The following is a 22,455-nucleotide window of genomic DNA, read 5'->3' as shown; positions in this document are numbered from 1 at the left end:
AAAGTGGCTGGATGATTTCACACTCTCATCAGCAATGAATGAGAATTCTTGCTGCTCCACATCCTTTCCGGCATTTGGTGTTGTCAGTGTTTGGATTTTGGTCATTCTGATAGGTATATGGTGGTATCTCACTATTGATTTAATTTGAGATTCTCAAATGACATATAATGTTGAGCATCTTTTTATATCCTTATTTTCCACATGTGTATCTTCTGTGGTGAGATATCTGTTTATATTTTTGCCCTTTTTAAAAAAAGATTTTATTAATTTATTTGGCACAGAGAGAGTGAGAGAACACAGCAGGCATGGCGGCGGGGAGAGGGAGAGGGAGAAGCAGACTCTTCGCTGAGCGGGGAGCCTGACACGGGGCTTGATCCCAGGACCCTGGGATCATGACCTGAGCCGAAGGCAGCCGCTTAACTGACTGAGCCACCCAGGCGGCCCCTATTTTTGCCAACTTTTCAACCGGGTTGTTTGTTTTCCTACTGTTGAGCGTTAAGAGTTCTTTGTATATTTTGGATACTAGTCCTTTATTAGATATGTGCTTTGCAAATGCTTTCTCCCAGTCTGTGGCTTTTTGTTGCATTCTCTCAACGGTGTCTTTGCAGAGCAGATGTTTTAAATGTTAATGAAGTCCACCTTATCAATTTTTTTCCTTTCATGGATTGTGCTTTTGGTGTTTTATCTAAAAAGTCATCACCAAACCCAAGATCACTTAGAATTTGGCCTCTATTGTCTACTAGCAATTTTATAGTTTTGTGTTTTATGTTTAGGTTTTTGATACATTTGAGGATAATTTTTGTGAAAGATAGAAGATCTGTGTCTAGATTAATGTGTGTGTGTATGTCCAGTGTGTTAAAAAAACTATCCTTTCCCGATTGAACTGCTTTTGTTCCTTTGTCAAAAGTCAGTTAACTATATTTGTGTGAGTCTATTTCTGAGCTCCATTATGTGCCATTGATCTATTTGTCTATTCTTTCACTAATACCACTGTCTTGTTTATTGCAGCTTTTTAGTAAGTCTTTTTTTTTTTTTATAGTAAGTCTTAAAGTCTGGTTGTATCACCACTGACTTTGTTCTCTTATAATATTGTGTTCGTTTAGTACAAGTTTTTCTACTAAGATGAGTTATTTTGTTGAGTAAATGAATGATTACAGTAATAATAATAATAATGTTTAATACAGCTTATCTCATTTGACCCTCTAACAACTCTACATGATATGCAATGTGATTTTATCTGCCCATGGCTCTATCTATGGGTCCGTCCATCTATTCTATTATTGACACTCAAGCCCAAAATCATACCCAAGGGCAGATATATACTAAGTGAAATGCTCGGATTGAGACTCTGGCTCTGTCACCTTAGCCAGCACCATACCATCTCCCGTATTTACAGATAAATGTATTTATATAAGACTCCAGATGGGGGAGAGAGAGAAATAGATATTATTTAGATCAGAGCCAAGATTTTGGTTTCAAACTACTTTAGGGCTGGAGGAAAAACAGACAACAAAGCCTAATTCCTCCCACGTTGTCTGCCAGGTGTTCATCCACCTGCAAGAGCCTTCACAGGCAGTTCTGCTTCTCCTGTGTCTTTTCTAGTTACTTCTTGTATATGACGTTTCCAAAGTGGTGATCAAATTAATGTAATAATAATTTAAAATTGTGTGTAGTTTTCTTCTCTTCTTGCTCAATGCCACAACTCATTCTATTCCTCTTGCCTGTTTCTGGAGACAGAAGAATACTGCCTTCACAGTGAGCCATGTTTTTTTTTTTTATTGTCTTCCAAGATACTTAGGTGGGCCCTTTTGGTTGAAGGCTTACACTGCAATATGTGAAAACAGGTAGAGGCAGCATGAGGGAATTACTAAGCTTGCAGAGTCCTTCAGTCCTGGAACCTGGGCTGGGTCATTTATGAAGTTTTCTGGTCTCCATTTTTAGGTGGAGCTTCCCTTATCAGAGAAGGTTGCCCAGGCTGTTCCAGAATCATTTCTTTTTTTTTTTTTTTAAAGATTTTATTTATTTATTTGACAGAGAGACAGAGAGAGAGCACAAGTAGGCAGAGTGGCAGGCAGAGGGAGAGGGAGAGGCAGGCTCTCGCTGAGCAGGGAACCTGACGCGGGGCTCAATCTCAGGACCCTGGGATCATGACCTGAGCCGCAGGCAGACGCTTAGCCGACTGAGCCACCCAGGCGCCCCTGAATCATTTCTTTTCTTAATGGAAGAGATAAGCCAGGCAGAGTAAGTTTCTCCTCACCCCAGGGAATAATTGGCATCGTTAGAGACCTCTTGTCTGGAAGACATCCAACATGTTAGACTTTGTCCCACCCAGCAGTGATCTCCTCTGGGAGTGTCCTCCCACCCAGATGCTCACTGCCTGTCTCCAGCTGCACGTTGTAAGGGCTCCTGGTGCCTGCCGTGTGTCAGACATTGTACAGGATACCTTATAAACATAATCTTCATAATAGCCCTATGAGCTGGATATAATTATACCTGTTTGCTAGATTGGAAAACAGGATTCTAAGTTATTTGTAGAAGGTCACATAGCCGGGAAAGGGCAGGTTGTCTTCCTACCCTGGCTGGCCTGACTCCTTTGCTCACGTTAAATTCTGATCTTCGTCTCCAAGCTCATTTCTTACTACATCATGTCTTGCCCTCTGATTCTAAGAAAGACTCTAATAACCTATAGTTGCTAGATCGATGGAGCAACATCCTATGTTTCTAGCAATATATTCTCCTTGTGGCTAGTGTTACATTTTTGAGAAATAGCTTATCTATCTTAGTGACTAATATAGGAAACAGAGTGAATTTAATCAGGTTTGGTGAAGCCAGGCACTTGAAGCCTTGGCTTGAGGGACAACAAAATTTAAATGAGTGAACTAACTAAGAAATCAGACTTAGTATTGAGCCATTCAGTAACTTACTTACATATCTTAAATTAGTTACTTGAAAGATGAGTTAATTTCACCCCTCTTTAGAATTCTAAATAGCTTGAAAGATTTACATAGCTTCTAAGCTGTATTCATTAAAACCAGAGAAGAGTTGGTGTTTTGGGAGAATTTAACACCTGCCTAACTGTGTTTCAAGTTTGTAAAATTATTGGGTTGAAACAGGATATTTTGAATACCATACATAGAGCAAAAATGATTCTAAGCCTTTTCATATTTAGAATGCTGGAACTGTTTTCTCTGTCAAATTTGATTGCAAATTCATGGAGTTGTGCCCCTGATATAGTACACGACACTGAGTTAGGTCTTAGTAAACAGTTGTTCTTTGAATAAAGAATAAATTAATGTTATATTTAAAGTTTTTATGTTCACTTTTCTTTATAAGGCAATCCCTTTTCCTCTGACCATGCCCCTCCCTCCATCCTGCCTTGGTTGGAAATGCTTGTCCATGGACCTAAAAAGCATGTCTAGGAGATGGCTCAATGCTGGATGTTAAAAACTTGTGCACACATTAATTTAAGATACCTCTCTCTGGGAGCACCCATCTCATGCCTACCATGCAGAATTGCATTCAAGTTTATTCTTAGGTCCCAGTCTAACATCTTCTGAATTGCTTATTGGATACAAGGGTGTCCAGGGCCACCTCTTTGAATTCTACTCTCTTCAACCTTTTTATATATTCTTAATATATAAGAATAGTAAATGCTACCAAGTCAAGAGAAACTTAAAGGTTAAACCTGCCACATCTCTGCACCAGAGCAAGGCAGTTCTCTGGAGGCTAATGTTTATTAATGACTACTTTGAACCTGAATTCTACCAGGAATATCTGGGTATTGCAAGACTTCTTCTATAAGTACATTTATTTTCTGTTTGCGCCATCCATCTTAGGCGATGTGCCTTGGCTATTTGGTTGCATCTGCTTGAGACTTAGAGGCTGTTTTACATGTTTCCGTCTATGCCTTTATTGTTGTAGAGGTCATGATTATTCTGGGGGAGCTAGTGAAATCAGTCTGAGCATTTCATTTCTCCTTGAGTTTGAAATTTGGAGGGAGAGGGGGCAAGAGTGTGTGGTTTATGTAACTACAAAGTGTCATCTAGCTCTTTGGGTATTACATAACAAGAGATAATTTAAACTTAGTTTACAGGTGTTGTAATGCTTCTTGAGTTATGGCTGTTAAGAAGTACACACGCAGAAGTATGAAGTTTAAATAGGTAGCCTAAAAAGACTTAAACCTTACGGGAATTAATCAAAGCAGTATTTTCCAAACTCACCCTTTCAAGTTCTCTTTTTTGGTTTTGCTCATGTGCACTTATTATCTGCAGGTGATTTTTTAAAAATTTTCATTGAATTGATTCAGTAAACCTGATACCTAATTTATCTTCCACTTAAGCAATAATATCAACAAAATCACAATTTGTGGGGCCAATTATTTGTATTTATAAGGAATGTTAAAATAGCACATAGCTTTGGACAACAACAACAAAAAATTCTGAATCAACTAAAATCACTCTGATAATCCTGATTTATGTATCACAACCTGAGATCTGCTCTGCTGGATTAGGGACTCACTTTGGGGCCTACATTGAGCATATTCTTTTTTTTTTAGATTTTGTTTATTTATTTGTCAGAGAGAGCATAAGCAGGGGGAACGGCAGGCAGAGAGAGAAGCAGGCTCCCCACGGAGCAGGGAGCCCAATGTGGGACTGGATCCCAGGACCCTGGGATCACAGCCCAAGCTGAAGGCAGATGGTTAACCAACTGGGCCACCCAGTCGTCCCTACATTGAGCATATTCTTAATAGGAAAAGAATGGAGCCTTGTACCATACATCATCATTTTCGTACAACCTTGGCTTTAGGATATAAAGTAAAGAATGTCAAAGAATCCCCATACCTCTGTTTTACTTTCTAGGAACTGCCACCCAGAACTTTTTAACAGTGAGCACTATCAGAAATACAAAACATAGTAGGTACACAGAGCAGGAGGAAAGCGTTAAATAGCAAGGCTCAGTCTTGTCAGGCGGAGGAATGCAGGCGGGCTGTTTTCTAAATCAGGGAATGGTTTCTTGCTGTAGCTGCACGGGGAGTTGGGAGAGTGGTGACATGTCCGAGCCTCTGCCTCTGAAGCTGCTCCTTTGTGTGGCATCTTGGTCCTGCTGACATCCAGATCGCAGTTTTGTTGTGAGGCTTTTGACAGCTGTCCAGGGAGAATGACCAGAGAGAAGAGCAGGTAACTCGGGCCACTTGTGCGAAATGCTTAGGTGTGACACCTGTGCCATCAAAGAGACAGGGAACAATGAAACCAAGTGCCAACTCATGGAGAGAGAAAGGAAATCAGTCGATAGCTTTCCTTCTGCAAGCAGGGGAATGCATTACTTATCAAATAGTGATGACCTGCTGTGTTTCTATTTATGAAACAGATCAGAATGAGGAGTGGTGGGGGCTGTGAGGTGGTGAAGCTCCACCAGGTAACTCCCGATTGTCTGCCTTCTCTCAGGTCCTCAAGCAAAATGGGAAATGGTTCGGTGAAACCCAAGCATTCCAAGCACTCGGATGGCCACTCCGGGAACCTCAGTACGCATGCGCTGCGGAGCAAGGTGACAGAGCTGGAGCGAGAGCTGAGGCGGAAGGAGGCCGAGATCCAGGAGCGGGAATACCATCTGAAGGAGCTGCGGGAACAGCTGTCCAAGCAGACCGTGGCCATTGCTGAGCTCACGGAGGAGCTCCAGAACAAGTGCATCCAGCTGAACAAGCTCCAGGATGTGGTGCACATGCAGGGAGGAAGCCCGCTGCTGGCCTCTCCAGAGAAAGTGCCTCTTGAGGTCCACCGCAAGGCCTCGGGATTGGTCTCCCTCCACAGCAGGAGGGGAGCGAAAGCTGGGGTGTCTGCGGAGCCAACGAGCCGAACCTATGACCTCAATAAACCTCCGGAGTTTTCGTTCGAGAAAGCACGAGTCAGAAAGGACTCCAGGTAAGAGGTTCCCACACTCTCTGACTCCAAGAGCTTCAATATTGTGCCAGACTAGGGTGATATTTTTTTTAGGCCGCTCCCGGGGAAAAGAGATAATAACCCTTTCAGATCTGGAGACACAGGGACTTCTAAAATGGGTTTGTTTCGGAAAAGGGGCTCCCTCGCAGCGGAACTTTTCTTTAGATCCGGAGTTGCGCTCTACCCGGACTTTGGATTGTGAATCGTGTAACGGAGGAGCTGAGTTAATGAAAGTCATTGTCCGTTATCTTGAAAACCCTAGGGGAGTGCAGAGGGAGTCTTAGGAAGTCTGCCCTTCTCTCGGTCTATAGGAGTGGATTGAAATGTGTACACAAAGCACAGTGAATGATGAATATGTGTAGCAAAAACTGCTTGCTAGCACTTAGAAAGGAAGAAGTTGGATCCTCAAAGACGGACGAATTCATTCATTCATCCCACAGTTTAGGTTGAGCGCCACCGCCGACCAGCCACCGTGCTAGATGCTAAGTGGGTAGTAGTGAGTAAATAAGCACAGAGCCTTTCTCGGGGGCAGACAGAGAGTCTACACAAAAACAAGTAGACGTTGTGTAATTATTAATTGGGATAAATGATATGATGGAAACCAACGGTACAGTGGTGGTGTCCGCGATTAGGGGGAGAGAGAGGCAGGAGACAACAGAATTGGGATTGTCCTGGAGGCCTGGCTGAGGAGGTGACATTTACCTGAGGCCAGAAGGAGGAAAAGACGCATAGATGAGGTGGAAAGGGTGTTTCAGGCAGAGGGAACAATGAAAAATTAGAATTAATTTTGAAACTTTAATTAATTAAATGAATTAAATTAATTAATTATTCAAAATTAATTTTGATTTTTACAAGAAATTATGTGTTTGTGAGAGCATTCTTGTACCTGCATGCATGTCCACGTGTATGTGTGTGTACATTTCTTTTCTAACTGAACGTTGAATTTCCTAACCAGGAAAGATTGATTAGAAACATACCAAGTTAGGGTCTCTTTTCTGCATTATTTTTAAATGAATGAATATTTATTAGTTGAAATTAGATCTTTTGCCTTGATAATGTCTTGGCTGAGCCTGGATCTCTCATGCAAAATGCAAGATTTGTGAATTTAAAACAAATTTTAACTTACTCATAAACGCAAGTCATATAAATCAACATAAAACATCTGACTTAAACAAATAAGTGATTAATTTTGACAACAGAATTACAAAGGGAGGTTTAATTCATCAATTTGTTGACAGTCACATAGTGCGTGATCAATAAATACTTGCCAAGGAAACAAGTCATGCTGGGTTATTAATCATAATACTCTGTGGGTGAAAGAAATCTGATTAATATTAGAGTTCAGAAGTTTGTTGTAAAAAACAAAAAGAAGAGTTTGTTATAAGCCGAGAGTTTTATTAGTTGGTTTAGAAAGGTCTTATCTATTCTCTTTGCAAAAGTAATATTTATTTTTAATGGTGTGGATTTGTGCTTGTTTTACAAAAATTGGAAATCATCTAGTCTTCTCTTTTGATATAACAGAGATATATGCATATATAGTAATACTACCTATTACGTAGTATATTATTTTATGTATGTAAGCACAGTGTATTATTTACCCACAAAAAAATCTTTCAAATAGGAATGTTCTTGTATATCTGAGGGAAGCATCAGAGAATTTAATAGCAATTCATCTTCTTTGACCCTCCCTACATATTCCACCAGATTTCTCTTGAGCAAAAGTTATGTTCAATTATTTTATTCCAAAGACTTGCCCATCTTGAGGCAGAACACCATTCTCCTGGTGTTAGGGAACTGAACCATCCAAGATAAACATATTCCTTTGTATAAAAATTGTTTTCTTTGTATTTCTTCACTAGCTGTATTATAATCAGGAAAAGAAAATCAGTAGTTAGGTACAGTCAATTTCTGGGCCAAGCCACCTGTCTATTAGTGAGTGGGACACAGGAGGGAAGACATTAGAGCTCTTCAATAAGGATTAGCAATGACTCCCCTCATCATAAAGGCAAGTCAGATGGGTACAAGTCTACATTGAGGTCGTGATGAAGAAATAGGCTAATGGGTTGTTGTTGTTGTTTTTTAATGAATAAGTCCTGAAGAGACCAAACTAGATCATTCCTGCCCTAGTATTCCCCCATATATTTTCATAAAGCCTTTTGGTTCTAAATTGAAAAAAAAATTAATTAGAATTTGGGGACTACTCATTTTTCATTGATTAGTTTGTACCTCAGGTTCCCTTGCGGAAGTTTTTGCCTCAACTTTTCTTGCAATCTCCCTTGCAGATGTCTTTCTTCTTAAGTTTGGAATAACTGGCTAAACATAGATAGCTAACATCATCAAGTCAGAGATTTTAAATTTTCCAGTTTTTTTTAAAGTAGTCAGCATTACAAATCATTTTCCAGTTTCAAATAGTTCTAGTTTTAGAGAAAAGCCCCAAGTAAGCTTTGGATATTATTATATATCTTTTATATAGTCTATCAAAAATTTTGCAAGAAACAATCTTCTAGAAGTTAGAGTGTTAGAAAAGATGGGAGCATCATTAACTGCTGATAAAAAGGATGACGTATAGCACTCATTGGTTTAGCTACTTTTCCAAGCAGTTACTGTGAGATATTAGAGAATTTAAGGTATCCATCAAAATGGTTCCTTCATTTATTATTAGGTTCTCATGACTTATTTGTTGAACTTCATTTATAAAGTTTCCTGGCTGAATTTATGACTAAATTTGTTCCTACTGATACAACAGCATTTTGGAGTCCCTCCCTCCACACTGAGTCAGAAAGCCATTGAATGGCTTTTCAGTCTTTTTGTCAAAAAGGATGTCTCAGTACAGCACTTAACAGTGAGCAAGAAAGTGGGGGGAGATTCCCAGCCCTCTTGCAATCAACAACATTAGGGATATATGATGTACTGACAGAAACCATAAAATAACATTGGGAGATTGATAGATTTCGAATTTGAAGATTCAGATCCAGTAATTCATGAGAAACTGTAAAACCCTTCCACAGTACTCTGTGAGCTTGCTGGGGCCCCGTGCTCAAAGGTGTTGTAAATGGCAAGTAAACTTCATCAACTGCCAGGCAGCTCACTCATGCCAACTTTGTTGTCCTGTATCTATCAAGTATTCTCGTAGGGTTTGTATAGCTGTACCTCCCTGGTTTATGTGGAAGAACATATATACTCTAATGGCATTGGGAAACTCATAATCCAGTGCTGTTCAATAGAACTTTCCACAGTGATGGACATGTTCTATAATCTGTGTTGTTTAGCGTGGTAACCAATAGCAAAATGGGGCTGTGAGCACAGGAAATATGGCTATTGTCACTGAGGAATGGAATTTTTATTTTAATTAACTTTAAAATTAAATAGCCACATGTGTCTCGTGGCCACTGTATTGGATATTGCAGTTCTAGATTATGTGTTATGCTTTAACTGAAGTAGAGTTGACACACAATGTTACATTAGTTTTAGATGTACAACATAGTGATTTGACAACTCTGTAAGTAATGCCATGCTCCTCAGAAGTGTAGCTTCCATCTGTCGGCTCTATAGGATTATTACAATACCATTGACTATATCCCTGTGCTGTACCTTTCATCCCTGTGACTTACTGTTTCCAGAACTGGAAGCCTGTACCTCCCACTCCCCTTCATCCATCCCCCACCCTCCTCCTTTTTGGCAACTACCAGTTTGTTCTTTGTGTTTATGGGTCTGTTTCTTTGTTTGTTCTGCTTTGTTTTTTAGATTCTACGTATAAGTGAAATTATGTGGTATTTGTCTTTCTCCGTTGACTTATTTCACTTGGCACAATACCCTGTAGTTCCATCTATGTTGTCACAAGTGACAAAATCTCATTCTTTTTTACGGCTGAGTAATGTTCCACTGCATTCATATATACCACATCTTCTTTATGCATTCATCCATTGATGGACACTTAGGTTGCGTCCATATATTGGCTATTGTAAATAATGCTGCAGTAAACATAGAGGTGTTCATATCTTTTCAAATTAGTGTTTTCATTTTCTTTGGGTAAATACCCAGTAGTGCAATTACTGGATTGTATTTAATGATTTGAGGAACCTCCATACTGTTTTCCATACTGGTTGCACCAGTTTACATTCCCACCAACAGTGTACAGGGTTCCCTTTTCTCCACATCGTCGCCAACACTTGTCATATCCCGTCTTTTTGATACTAGCCATCTGAGAGGTGCAAGGTGATATATCATTGTGGCTTTGATTTGTATTTCCCTAATGATTAGCGATTTTGAACATCTTTTCTTGTGTCTGTTGGCCATTTGCAAGTCTTCTTTGGAAATAGATTATGTGTTTTTGACTGGAACTGCTATTTCCTGAGATGGGAATTATGACCTAGAGAAGTTTGGGAAAACTATGCAGACAACATAGGACCTGTGTTTGGTTCTAGGACAAAGCCACAGCAAATGAGAATATACATGAGGTGGGCACAGCGTGGGATTACTCTTAAACGGCACTGAACCTGCAGTATGTCATAGCCTTTTGTAGTAACTTGGCTTTGTATCACTGACCAGTTTGGATCTTCAGAGGCATAGAGCTATGTGGGCACATAGCCCGTTTCTATTACAGGTACTTAGCCTTACTGAAGTGTCATAAATCATGATGAGTCAGAGCACTACAGTGTATCAAGTGCTCTGATTTCTGATTTAAATTTATTATGGCAAACAGCCAAGGATTTAGAGCTAGAAGAACCTTTACTGGAGAAGGGGGAAAACAGGTGCAGGGGAGTTGCAGAATATGTCATGGTAAGTGGCAGAGCTAAGATTAGAATCCAAGATTCTTGACCTTGAAACCAGTTCTTTTTCTCTACAATCCTAATGTTCTTAGAATTCCCCACAAAATCAAAGTCCTCAAGTCAGACAGTGTGGGCACCAGTCTGCTTTATTTTGACATGCCTTGTTGATTAGTAGGAAGAACAATGGTGCTTCCTGGCTTCTTACAAGCAGAGTTGAGCAGAGCTTACCCACTGCATCAATGTTCACCAAGTGCTGGATCCTCAGAGCTCAGGTCTGTGTGATACAGGGAATGTGTTGGATCCACCTGATAGCACAGACTGTGATATCTATGGAGAGGCATAAATGGGTTCCCAAATGAGTACAGTGCTTCTCAAGGCTGAGAACTGAATATCAGTGACAAAGGAGGGCGAGGAAGAGTTCAGATAGCATTTCTGACCATGTCTGACCTGCCTTGAGCACCAAGACAACCATGGATTCAGAGGTCAGACCTTTCACTGAAATTAAATTTTCTGTTTATGTAGACACTGTTTAGCAAACTTCAGCATTGGCAGAGCAAAATTACAAGCTCATGCTGAATGTCTGGTGGAACACAGGCAAATTAATCAGAGCCATCTGGCAAGTTGCTAGTATGACTGCCTTTCGCTAAGGACGCAAAAACTATCATTTGAAACTATTGTTCTTCCCTGAAAAGGAAGGATAAAACAAAGACTTGCCATCTGACTTCAGATGTTGACTCTAGTTTTAGGAAGGACAATTAGTTTCATTTGTCACTCCCACCCCAGGAGCAGAATAGGTAAAAGTGGAAAATGCTAGTGAGTCATCCATGTAAATAAGATCTACATCAAGGGGTCGAGAAAGAGTATGGTTGTTATCATTTGTGTTTCCTTTCTAAAGCAGGGCCGAGCATTCGAATGTGCATTACAGAAATGTAGCTCCTTTATTGGACAGAAGTGTTTGTATGGCATAACTAGTAAAAGTAAAAATAATAGCATTTATATATCGCTAATTATGTGCCGGACACCATTCTGAATGCTTCACAAATACTGAATTATTTAATTCTTACAACAAACCTATACACAGATAGTATTATTTTCACCCCCATTCTATAGATGAGGAAACTGAGGCATGCAAAATTAAATAACTTGCCCAAGATTACACAGCTCTTAATATCAGAACCAGGATTCAAAACCAGAAACTGCTATCTCGAGTCTGTTCTAACAACTCCTATATACGACTTTTCCAAGATGAAAATTACATTTTAGTTGGGAAGCCTTTTAAAAAATTAAATATATAATTAGAAATGGACACTTTTCTAATGCCTTGGTTTTGTATGATTACAAACAGCTCCCGGCTGTTATTTCTCCCTGAAAATTATGCTTCCAGAAAGTGCTGCCCTGCTGTCAGTTTGCAGTAGAGGAACATTTGCTGGGGATGGGAGGGAAAGAAACTTTTTTTTTTCTTTTTTTTTACACTTCCATGAAATCATGACTTAGATATTGCTGTTTGAGAGATTCTATATCTAGATTTCATGTAATAGATTATTAAAGATTTGAAGGAGTATATGTACAGACTTTTAATAATCAGTTGGATAGTTAAAAAATTTGTATTACAATTGCCTTCACTTGAGTCTTCCAAAAAGCAGGAAATGAAACTCCCTCTATAAGGAAAGAAAGAAGAGAAAGTCCAATTGTGTGGTGATCTGATAGCCAGAAGCTATGGGTGAAGGCAGCTGGGTGATGTGTCTGGTGTACGTGGTCAGAATGTTTGAGAACAGCGGTTATTTTTTATAGCAATGGTGTGCATTGAGACACCCTGATCAGACCCAGCTACACCGGGATGTGTGAGAAAACCGTTACCGGTTAACTGCTGGATTCTTTTCTGAACGTTACCTCATGGAGGCCAGAGACTTGCCTGATGAGGTGGGAGTTGCTTTTCCATGGCACCAGAGAAGGTGAAATGAAAGCTCAGTCGTTCAACAATTTGCTCAAGGTCGTGGTGTTGGTATTTCCCTAAACCAGGATTCAAATCTCTGTCTGCCTGATGCCAAGTGCGTGTTCTCCACCATGGTGTGTGCGGGCAGCTCCTATAGGAGGTACAGTCTGCAATGGGAATGGCTCGCCTTGGAGGTGTGCATGGAAGGGAAGATGTTTAAAAAAAAGGGGTGCGGAAGTCAGGAGCACAGACAAGTTGAGGAACCTGCCTAAAATTATGTGGCGGCTGCCGGGACATCTTGGTGACGTTAAAGAGGTTTAGGCAGACCTTCTGATGCCTGGCCCCAGTCCCTCTCACTTCTGGCCTCTGACTTGTCTTCTTTCTCTCCAGGAGACAAAGGCCCTGGGCTCCCCCTCACCGTGTACCCACCCCCAGGTCCTCTCTCACTTTCTCAGATGGTCTTCTGCTTGGTTCATTGCCGCCCTTTTCTCCTTCTCACTTTATCCTCAAGTCTTCCGGGCTGCCAGTTGCCAGGTGTTAGGAAAAATGTTTCATTAAGCCTCGGAAAACACTTGGCACCCGAGGCCTTACTGCTGCGAACAGTGCAGAGTCCAAGTGCGGGTGGACGTGCCCAGCTGCCTCGGAGCCGCACCTCCGCGGGTGGTCTACACGCCGAGAGTCCTAGCACGCACTGTGCTGTTCTTAGACTCCACGAAAACCAGTAGCCTTGGCTAGCGGCTGTGTAGTGGCCAAGATTTCCTTCAGTCCTCACGTCAACAGCTTCCATTCAACAACTCGTTATCGAATATTGAATTTCTTAATCAGCCAAGCTCAATCTTTAATTTTGTTTTCTTCCTCTTTTGCTTCCCCTTTCTGTATGTCTGTCTCCTCTCTCCCATTTCTATCACGTGTACTTTTCTTTGGTTCCCTCCTCATTTTCCTCCGTTCTCAGTCAGTGGCCACCAGTACCAATTTCAAGTACCTATTACAGGCCAGGCACACTGCCGTATGACCTAGGTTAGAGTTATCTCATTTAGTTTCACAACTAACGTGCCGGCTAAGTATTATTGTCTGAGTCTCAGCAGGCAGAAATAACTAGCCCGGGTCACCATTCGCCATGCCTCGAGCTCTGTGACCTCCCCTGGATGTCAAGACACCGGCCACTTAAGCAGAGCCCCTCCGAAACCTATACCCGTTTTATCTTACTTGCTGTGATACTAATGTATACGATATTTATCGCAGTTTGTGGGTCTGCTGGACTGCAGATAGGTTCCTCCAGATGAATTTAGCAGTGCTGTCTTTGAACCACCGTCCTGGAGGCCTGAGCAGGAACCTCCAGCTCCCCTCACTCACATCTTCTACGTGTCTTCTGAAATGGGCTACTCTGTTCTGACCCAGTTTTTTCTTACAGACATTGCATGCTTTCCTGGACACTGCCCATTTCCTTGCTAGATTCACAGGAAAGAGGGTAGTAGAAACAGTATAGTCCAGAAAACAGTGACCTTTCTGTCTGTGCTTGTTGGGTCAGAGGGAGGCATCACCGCTGACTTTGCATCCTAAGAAGCAGCGCAGTCGGCTTGCAGGGAAGCCTCCCTTTTCTTTCTGGAAGCTTGAGCAGCTCCGCTCCTGTCACCTGACTTTTTCTAGGTTTTAAACTGCAATGGAATTCTCAAGAAAGGGAACATATTTGAAGCCAAGGATAAAGCTTTTCAGTTTTTAGACTCTTTTTGGAAGTACCTTCTCTGTGAAAGATACGTTTCTTGTATTTATCCTTTGATTAAAACTGTTTCCTTTTCTTCAAGTCTCATTTTAAAATAATTTGTCTCCTCCCCTCCATGTTGACTGTCCTTCAAACAACTTGCTAGTCGTAGATATTTTAGTGCAGTCTTGTTCGACAGGTTTTTGTGAGGTTGGTTTTTTTGTTTTGTTTTGTTTTGTTTTGTTTTTTTGAGATATATAGCCAGGAATGGCCAGAGGGTATCTTGTATATAATTCAGACTAAAATGTGAGCAATCAGGAACTCTCAATGTCCATTTAATCCTTCCAGGAATATATGTTTATCGTGTCCAATTAATTTTAACTAGTAAACTTCAAGCAGCAGTTTTGATCATCTTTTTGAGGTTTATAGATCAAGCTCTGGGAAATATGAAAGAAAGAAAGATCTGTAGCTTCCAGTCCCTTCTTTCCAGATCAGATGAGAAGGTAGGTAAAAAGTGAACAAGATTACTACCTGAAATTTCTTGGAAATAGAAACTCAGGGAAACCCAGGTGTATTAGCTTCTCTTGCTATGTGATAAGCCACCACAAACCCAGCAGCTTAGAACAACACATATTTGTCATCTCAGAGTTTGCGTGGGTCAGGAGTTTAGGCACAACAATTAGGTCATCTGCTCCGGGTTTCCACAAGACTGTAGTCAAAGAGTCAGCTGGCTGTGTCCCTTCCTAGAGCTTTTAGTGGGAGAAGGCCTCCTCCAAGCTCACGTGATTGTTGGCAGAATTCAGTTCCTTGTGGTTGTAGGACTGGGGTCTCCATTTTCTTGCTGGCTGTCAGCAGAGGCTACTCTTAGCTCCTAATGGCTGCCCAGAGTTCCTAGCCATATTCTTGCTCCCAGGCCCGTTCACAACACAGCAGCTTACTTCTTCAAGGCCAGTGGGAGAATCTCTTTACAGTGGATTAAGCGGAAATCTTATATTACACACATGGGGTGACCCTCCTATCACTGTTACCATATTGTGTTGGCAAGGAACAAATCATAGGATCCATCTCTCTCAAGGGTTGGGGATTATACAAGAGCTTGACACCAGAGGTTGGAGATCATGGGGCCATCTTAGAATTCTGCACACTACACCAGGCCCTTTTGCTTTTCTGTTGTGAGATTCCCTGGCTAAGAATGTTGGCCATGCTGGAGATGTAAAGCCATACATAAAAAGTCCAGAGGCTTGTACATGCGTGTTTGTACCAGCATGTTGTGAGCTATTTATCGTAGCCCAAATGTGGAAACAACCCAAATGTCCGCTGGGATGGGATGAATGGGTAAACAAAATACAGTATATACATACAATGAGATATTATTCAGTCTTAAGAAGGGAAGGAAATTCCTTCCTTTTACATGCTACAACATGAATGAACCTTGAGGACATCATGCCAAATGAATAAGTCAGACCCAAAAGGACAAATATTGTATTAATCCACTTATATGGCATACCTAATCAAATTTGTAGAGACATAAAGCAGAATTGGAGGTTGCCAGGAGCTGGGAAGAGCAGAGAATGGGAGTTACTGTTTAATGGGTAGAGTTTTAGTTCGGGAAGATGAAAAATGTTCTGTAGATGAATGGTGGTGGTAGTTGAAAAACAGTGAGAATATACTTAATGCTACTACACTATACCCTTAAAAATGGTTAAAATGGTATAGTTTGTATAATGTATATTTCACCACAATTAAAAAAAAAATCCAGAGTCCTGGGGCTTACTTGACAGCATTCCCCCAATGTGCTAGGTCATGTTTCAGGTTCTCTATGGTTTCCTGGGAGGGGGGAGAGACGAGTAATGATTTTCTTATTTCTGTGTTTATTTGTAATATTGCAGAGGAGAATAAGATATGGAAAACTGCAACAGACATTAATTGATTATTGTTAATTAATCAATCACTGTTAATTACTTGATAGTAATTGATTGCTCCATGAGCCTTCAATGGAGGCTTGTTTCCAGTGCAGTGGGAATAAAGAGGAAAAGGGCAACTTCAAGCTCCCTTGCATTTTCTTGTTTACAGCTGTAATTCTTAACCTTAAATGCGCATTGTAATCAGCTGGGGAGTATTTAAAAATACTGATGCTTGAGGTTTAACTGCCAGGGAGTCTTACTAAATTGGTTTGAGGTGAGTGCCCTGGGCATCAAGATTTATAAAATCTCCCCAGAGGATCATAATATGCAGTGATGATTGGGAGCCAGTATTTTGTTATAGGAACAGGCTTCCCTATAGCTGACTCCAGGAATGTTCAGTTTGACAATTTAAGAGCAAAACTCATTACAGATTTTTAAGGGAACTATTTACCGTTTCTACCTAATTACCATGCAGCACAGTGATGATTATGCATATCACTGAGTGTGTCAGATTAACCTCCTTGTAAATTTTGGTTGTTTTCAACATTTCATTATTAAACTCTGTTCTTGGACGCTCATGGGAATAGGATCATCTGCACATATTTAAGAAAGGGAGAGAGAAGTCTTTGTTGTGAGCATGAAGTAACAGTAAACATGATTAAATTACAACCGTATTTAATTACATGAGCAATAGGGTGATAGAGCTGACAGGAGAAAGTCATGCTTATTTTCTGATTACGCATGGAATGATCTCATCGTTCTCATGCTAGTTTCTCAAATTATAAACGTGCATTTATTAGGTTTTTTCCTTGTTGGTTTATTGCTCAAAAGATATTTGGGAGGAGGAAATAAAGAGATGCTTATTTAGCTTATTATCTGTGGCTTGTTTACCAAGTGGCTGACATTTCTCATTTCCATTCTTGTCTCTGTACCCATAATTTTTAAACTTGGAGAAAGAATTTGAATGTCCATTAGCATTCTTAATCTTGTTGAGTTCCTCCTGGGTGCCAGGTGTACTGCTAGATTTTAGGTCCTAAAAGGATGGAGAAAGCATGGCCACACAGTTGGAGATCACAGTCTCTTTGAGGAAACTAAAATGTATTGCAGTCTTGTGTGATTCGTATCCTAAGAGGTAGGTATACAGAGGAAGGAGGGAGCATACTTTGCTTGGTGGGATCGGGGAAGGCTCCATGGAAAAGATGATCTCGAGCTGGGTTTTGAAGGAGGAATAGCTCGCAGGGAGACAAGGTGTCCTGGTATGTTTGGGGACTTGTAAGTAGTTCAGTGGGCTGTGGTGCTCTGAGCACCGGGAGGCCGAACAGGCAGGGAGGCTGAATTGTCAAAAAAGTTTTACCACCATTGGGAGGGGGGTCTCCCTAAATAAAATCAAGGCAGGTCTTAAGTATAGTTTTTAGTGCTGTTTTGACTGAGAGGTTTCTAAGTGGCTGGTAACTTGCTGACTTATAAGAATGATAGCTATCCCTTAGGTGTAATATATTTTACATGCAGGGCGCTGTTCTTAGAGGTTTATACTGTGAACTCAATAAATTGTCATAGAAATCCTATGACCTGTGGACTGTGTTTATTGTAATTTTACAGCTGAGGAAACTCGAGATTAAGTGACTTGCCCAGGGTTCCACAGTTCATAAGGGACAGGATTAGGAATCAAACCCTGCAGCATTGCGGCTCCAGATTGCGTGGCCTTGACAAATATGCTTTACAATATGCTTTCTATCTGTATATATAATTAAGCTGTGAAATGCCATGCAAGTTGCATGGCCTCAACCTCTATGCTCACAAGAAATCCTTGAGAGATAAGAAAGAAGGCAGAGGCCACTGGCCCCTGCTTTGCGCAGAGCGTTATGCAAAGAAGGTCTCAAGATACCTGCTGTTGCTCAACAAAAGGGAACAATGGGAACAGAGGCCTCTAAAATTCAGGACCAGAGAAAGAAGATGGAGGACTCTAACATAACAAGAACTGTTGGTGAACTTCAACCAGTTAAACTTCCTGAAGCAAATTAGAGGACAGAAATTTATTGCTTCCAAGAAAGTTGATTATGCAAGCGGAGGATGTAAAAGGATTATAGGATCAGCGATGCTGCCACCAATGGGCATGAATTCGAGATCCAGCCCTGCGGGAGGAACTTTGAGCTGAGCTGAGTGTCGTGGCAGTACTTCTTTATTTCTCCCTGGTCTCTAGAACTTTTCCCATTCTACTCTCCCACCCCCCCCAAAAAGCATGCTGTGACTACCCCCATTGCCAACTACTACTAATGCCATTTTTAAAGTATATACTGGCACCTTATCTTAGTTAATGCGCATAATATTCCTGTGTAGTAGATATGATTACTATGCTCTATTCACAGAGAAGTCTGAGATTCAGAAAGGTTCAGTGACTTGTCCAAGGTGACACCACTAGGATGTGGCAGAGCTGAGATTTGAACCTAGGATTTTCTGACTCCAAACCCATTTACACATTTTCTTTTTTTAAATTAACTTTTCATTGAAGTACACAAATCATAAAGTGAACAAGCCCATGTAAACAGACCAGATAATAGAAATTCCCAGTTCCTCAGCCCCTCTTTCTCTCCTCTAGTCTCTATTCATTATCTACCTCAAAGGTAGCCAGTGTCTAGGATTATCAAAGATTACTTTTTGCCTATTTTTGAATTCTTTTTAAAATTTTATTTATTTATTTGAGAGAGAGAGAGAGAGAGCATGCACGAGTGGGAGGAGGGGCAGAGGCAGAGGGAGAAGTAGACTCCCCGCTGAGCAGGGAGCTGGACATGGGGCTCGATCCCAGGACCCCAAGATCATGACCTGAGCCCAAGGCAGACGCTTAATTGAGCCACCCAGGCGCCCCAATTTTTTTTTGAATTTTATCTTAATGGATTTATAGAGTATCTATTCTACATAAGTCTAGCTTGTTTGTTTTATATAGTGAGATTCACTTATGTTATTGTATGTGGCAGTAATATATTATTAATTACTAATAATTAGTAACATTAATTATCATTGCTATGTAGTATTTATTGGGTGGTTATACCACAGCTTATCAATTCTACTATTGTTGGGCATTTGGTTGATTTTGGTATTTGGCAATTTTGAGTAAGGCTGCCACGAACATTTTTGCATGTCTTTCTCTCGCTCTCTGTATATATTTATCTGTATCTATATCTATCTATACATACACACTATGTCATATATATATGATTTATGATGGTTATATACCTAGGAGAGGAATTGCTGGGTAGTACATTTTATCTAAGTTCACATTTAATATAGATTGCCCCGAAATTTTCCATAGTAATTGAACAAATATATACTCCCACTAGTAGCCTATGAGTATTAAGTTGCTCTCCATGTTCAGGGGCTCTTGGCATTGTCATTTTTTTTTTTTTCATTTTAGCCATTCTGGTGTGTACGTTGTGATATCTGGTTATGGTTTTGGTTATCTTTTCCTTGATAATTAACAAGGGTGACCCATTTTAGAAGTATGTATTTTCCATTGATGTCTGTTTTTCCCTTTTCCCTATAGCTCTGTAGTACAACTATTGTCCTAAATTAAGTCTCTATGTATGTATAGGTGGATTTTAGACCTTCTACTCTGTTCCAAAGGTCTTTTTGTTCATTCTTGTGCCATGAGTATATTCTCTTAATTATTTTGATGTATAATAATTCCTGATATCCATTACTTTAAGTCTTCCAACTGTGTTATTGTTCTTCAATGTGAAGGCTATTCTTGGGACTTTTTATGACCAAGAATTTTAGAAGCAGCTTGTTAATTTTCATAAATTTTTTTTCAGAATATTGATTGGGATTTCATTGAACCTGATCGATCTGAGTAGCACTGACATCATTAAAAATTTTAGTCTTCTCATCCACAACTGTGGTATATGCTTCCATTTCTTTCTTTCATTTCTCTTAAAATTCTGTACTTCCATCTGTAGAGGTCTTACACATTTTTATTAGATATAATCCTGTACAGTTGATGTTTTGTTATCTTTTTAAAGTGATGTAATTTTAAAATTTTCATTTTTAATTATTTGATGCTGGGATATAGAAATATAATTGTATTTGTTTGGAGACCTTGTATCCAGTTGTCAAAATCACTTGTTAATTTTGATAGTTTACCTGTACATCCGTTTGAATCCTTTACTTACCCAATATGTCTTTAGAAAGAATGGCAGGTTTATTTCTTCTTTTCCTATGTTTACATCTTTGATATTTTTTCTTTTTTTCTCTTTGTGTTTATTTTTTTCTTACCTTATTACATTTGCTCAGACTCCTGGTTCAGGGTCAGATTGAAAAGTCTCATTTCTGATACCTGGAGGAAAGCTTTCAATATTTTACCATGTGACATAATGCTTTCTGTTTTTGTTTTGTTTAAGATTAATGAAATTCCACTCCAGTCTATTCCTAATTTGCTGCGAGCTTTTTTAAAATTTAGAAATCATATACAGGTGTTTAATTTTATCAAATACTTCTTCTGCATCCAGTAAGATTTTGCTATTTTTTTAATCTTTTATTTGTTTCATGTGGTTAATCACATTAATTTTTCTTTCTTGTGATGTGAGTTTTGTTATCAGGCTATTCTTATACTCTAAAGTAAGTTGGGAAGAATTCTTCTTTTTTTATTTTTGGAAAAAGATTATGTAAGATTAATGTTATTTTTTCCTTAAGTGTCTGGAAAACCTAATGGTAGGATCCAGAATTCCTTTTGTGAGACTGTTTTTATTTTTTGTTCAATTTTTCTAATTGCTAATCACTTTTTTACTTCTTCTTTTGTCGTATATGGTTTGTTGTATTTTTCTTTTTTTTTTTTAAAGATTTTATTTATTCACTTGACAGAGAGAGCGAGAGAGAACAAGCAGGAGGAGTAGCAGACAGAAGGAGAGGGAGAAGGAGGCTCCCCATGGAGCAGGGAGCCCGACGCGGGGCTCAATCCCAGGACCCTGGGATCATGACCCGAGCCGGAGACAGTGGCTCAACCAGCTGAGCCACCCAGGCGCCCCGGTTTGTTGTATTTTTCTAGGAAGTTTTTCATTTCATCTAAATTTTCAAGAGTGGTTATACTATATCCACTCATTTCTTTTTGTATCTGTAATATCTACAGTGATGTCTCCCTTCTTATTTTTAATATTGATAATTATTCTCTCTGTCTCCTTGTCTTGCCATGAATTCCTCAGTTTTATGTCTTTCTAAAGAAACTATTTAAGACTGTGTTGATTCTCTTCATTGTACTTTTTCCCCCTATTTTACTATTTTCTGCTTTCATTTTCTTTATTTCCTTCTCCCTTTTTTGAGCTCACTCTGCTTTTTTCTAGCACTTATTTGATTTTATCTTCTTCTTTCCTAATAGATCTATTTAATACTGTAAGTTTCCCTCTTAGCATGATTTATGTACATCTCACAAGTTTTGGTATGTCACAGTTTTATCATTTATTTCAAAATACTATTTGATTTTCCTTATGATTTGATCGTTGATAATGGGCTATTTAGAAATGTATTGCTTGGGGCACCTGGGTGGCTGAGTTGGTTAAGTGTCCAACTCTTGATTTTGGCTCAGGTCATGATCTCAGGGTCGTGAGATCAAGCCCTGCATTGGGCTCCATGCTGAGTGTGGAGCCTGCTTGAGATTCTCTCTCTCCCTCTCTCTCTGCACCCCCCCCAACGCCCCAGCTCATGCACGCAAACTTTTCCTCTAAAAATAAAAATAAAAAAATAAAATAAAAAATATATATATTGCTCAAAAAAATGTGTTGCTCAATTCTCAAACATTTGAGAATTTTTTTTATTATTTTTTGTTATTGATTTCTAGCTTAATTCTACTGTTCAAAGAACATACTCTGTATTGTTGAGACACGCTTTATGGCTCACCATATCATTGATATTCATGAAGGTTTTTGTGTACTTGAAAAGAATGTGTATTCTGAATTTGTTGAATGCAATCATTTATTTTATTTTACTTTATTTTATTTTTAGAGAGGGAGGTGGGGAGGGGCAAAGGGAGAGGGAGAAAGAGAATCCAAAGCAGGCTCCATGCCCAGTGCAGAGCCTGATACCAGGGTCAGTCTTACAGTCCTGAGATCATGACCTGAGCCAAAAGCAAGAGTAGGACACTTAACCAAGTGAGCCACCCAGGTGCCCCAAATGCAATCTTTTAAAATATCAGTGAGGTCAAGGAATTAAGTTTGATAGTCAATTGTTTAAA

At 39.8% G+C, this 22,455-nt stretch overlaps 1 protein-coding gene across 2 annotated transcripts in view; it reads left to right on the top strand.

The window, feature by feature from the left end:
• PRKG2 (protein kinase cGMP-dependent 2) overlaps window positions 1-22,455 on the top strand; it is a 107,448-nt gene that overhangs the window by 4,360 nt on the left and 80,633 nt on the right. For both annotated transcript variants that reach the window (XM_032400625.1, XM_032400622.1), the window contains exon 2: window positions 5,445-5,918. In XM_032400625.1, the coding sequence (XP_032256516.1) occupies window positions 5,458-5,918 (461 nt within the window). In that variant the 5' untranslated portion in view covers window positions 5,445-5,457. The remainder of the gene's footprint in view (window positions 1-5,444; window positions 5,919-22,455) is intronic.

This window comes from Phoca vitulina, unplaced genomic scaffold (genome assembly GCF_004348235.1).
Source record: "Phoca vitulina isolate PV1807 unplaced genomic scaffold, GSC_HSeal_1.0 scaffold3, whole genome shotgun sequence".
Lineage (NCBI taxonomy): Eukaryota > Metazoa > Chordata > Mammalia > Carnivora > Phocidae > Phoca > Phoca vitulina.
This window is presented reverse-complemented; position numbering and strand designations above follow the sequence as displayed.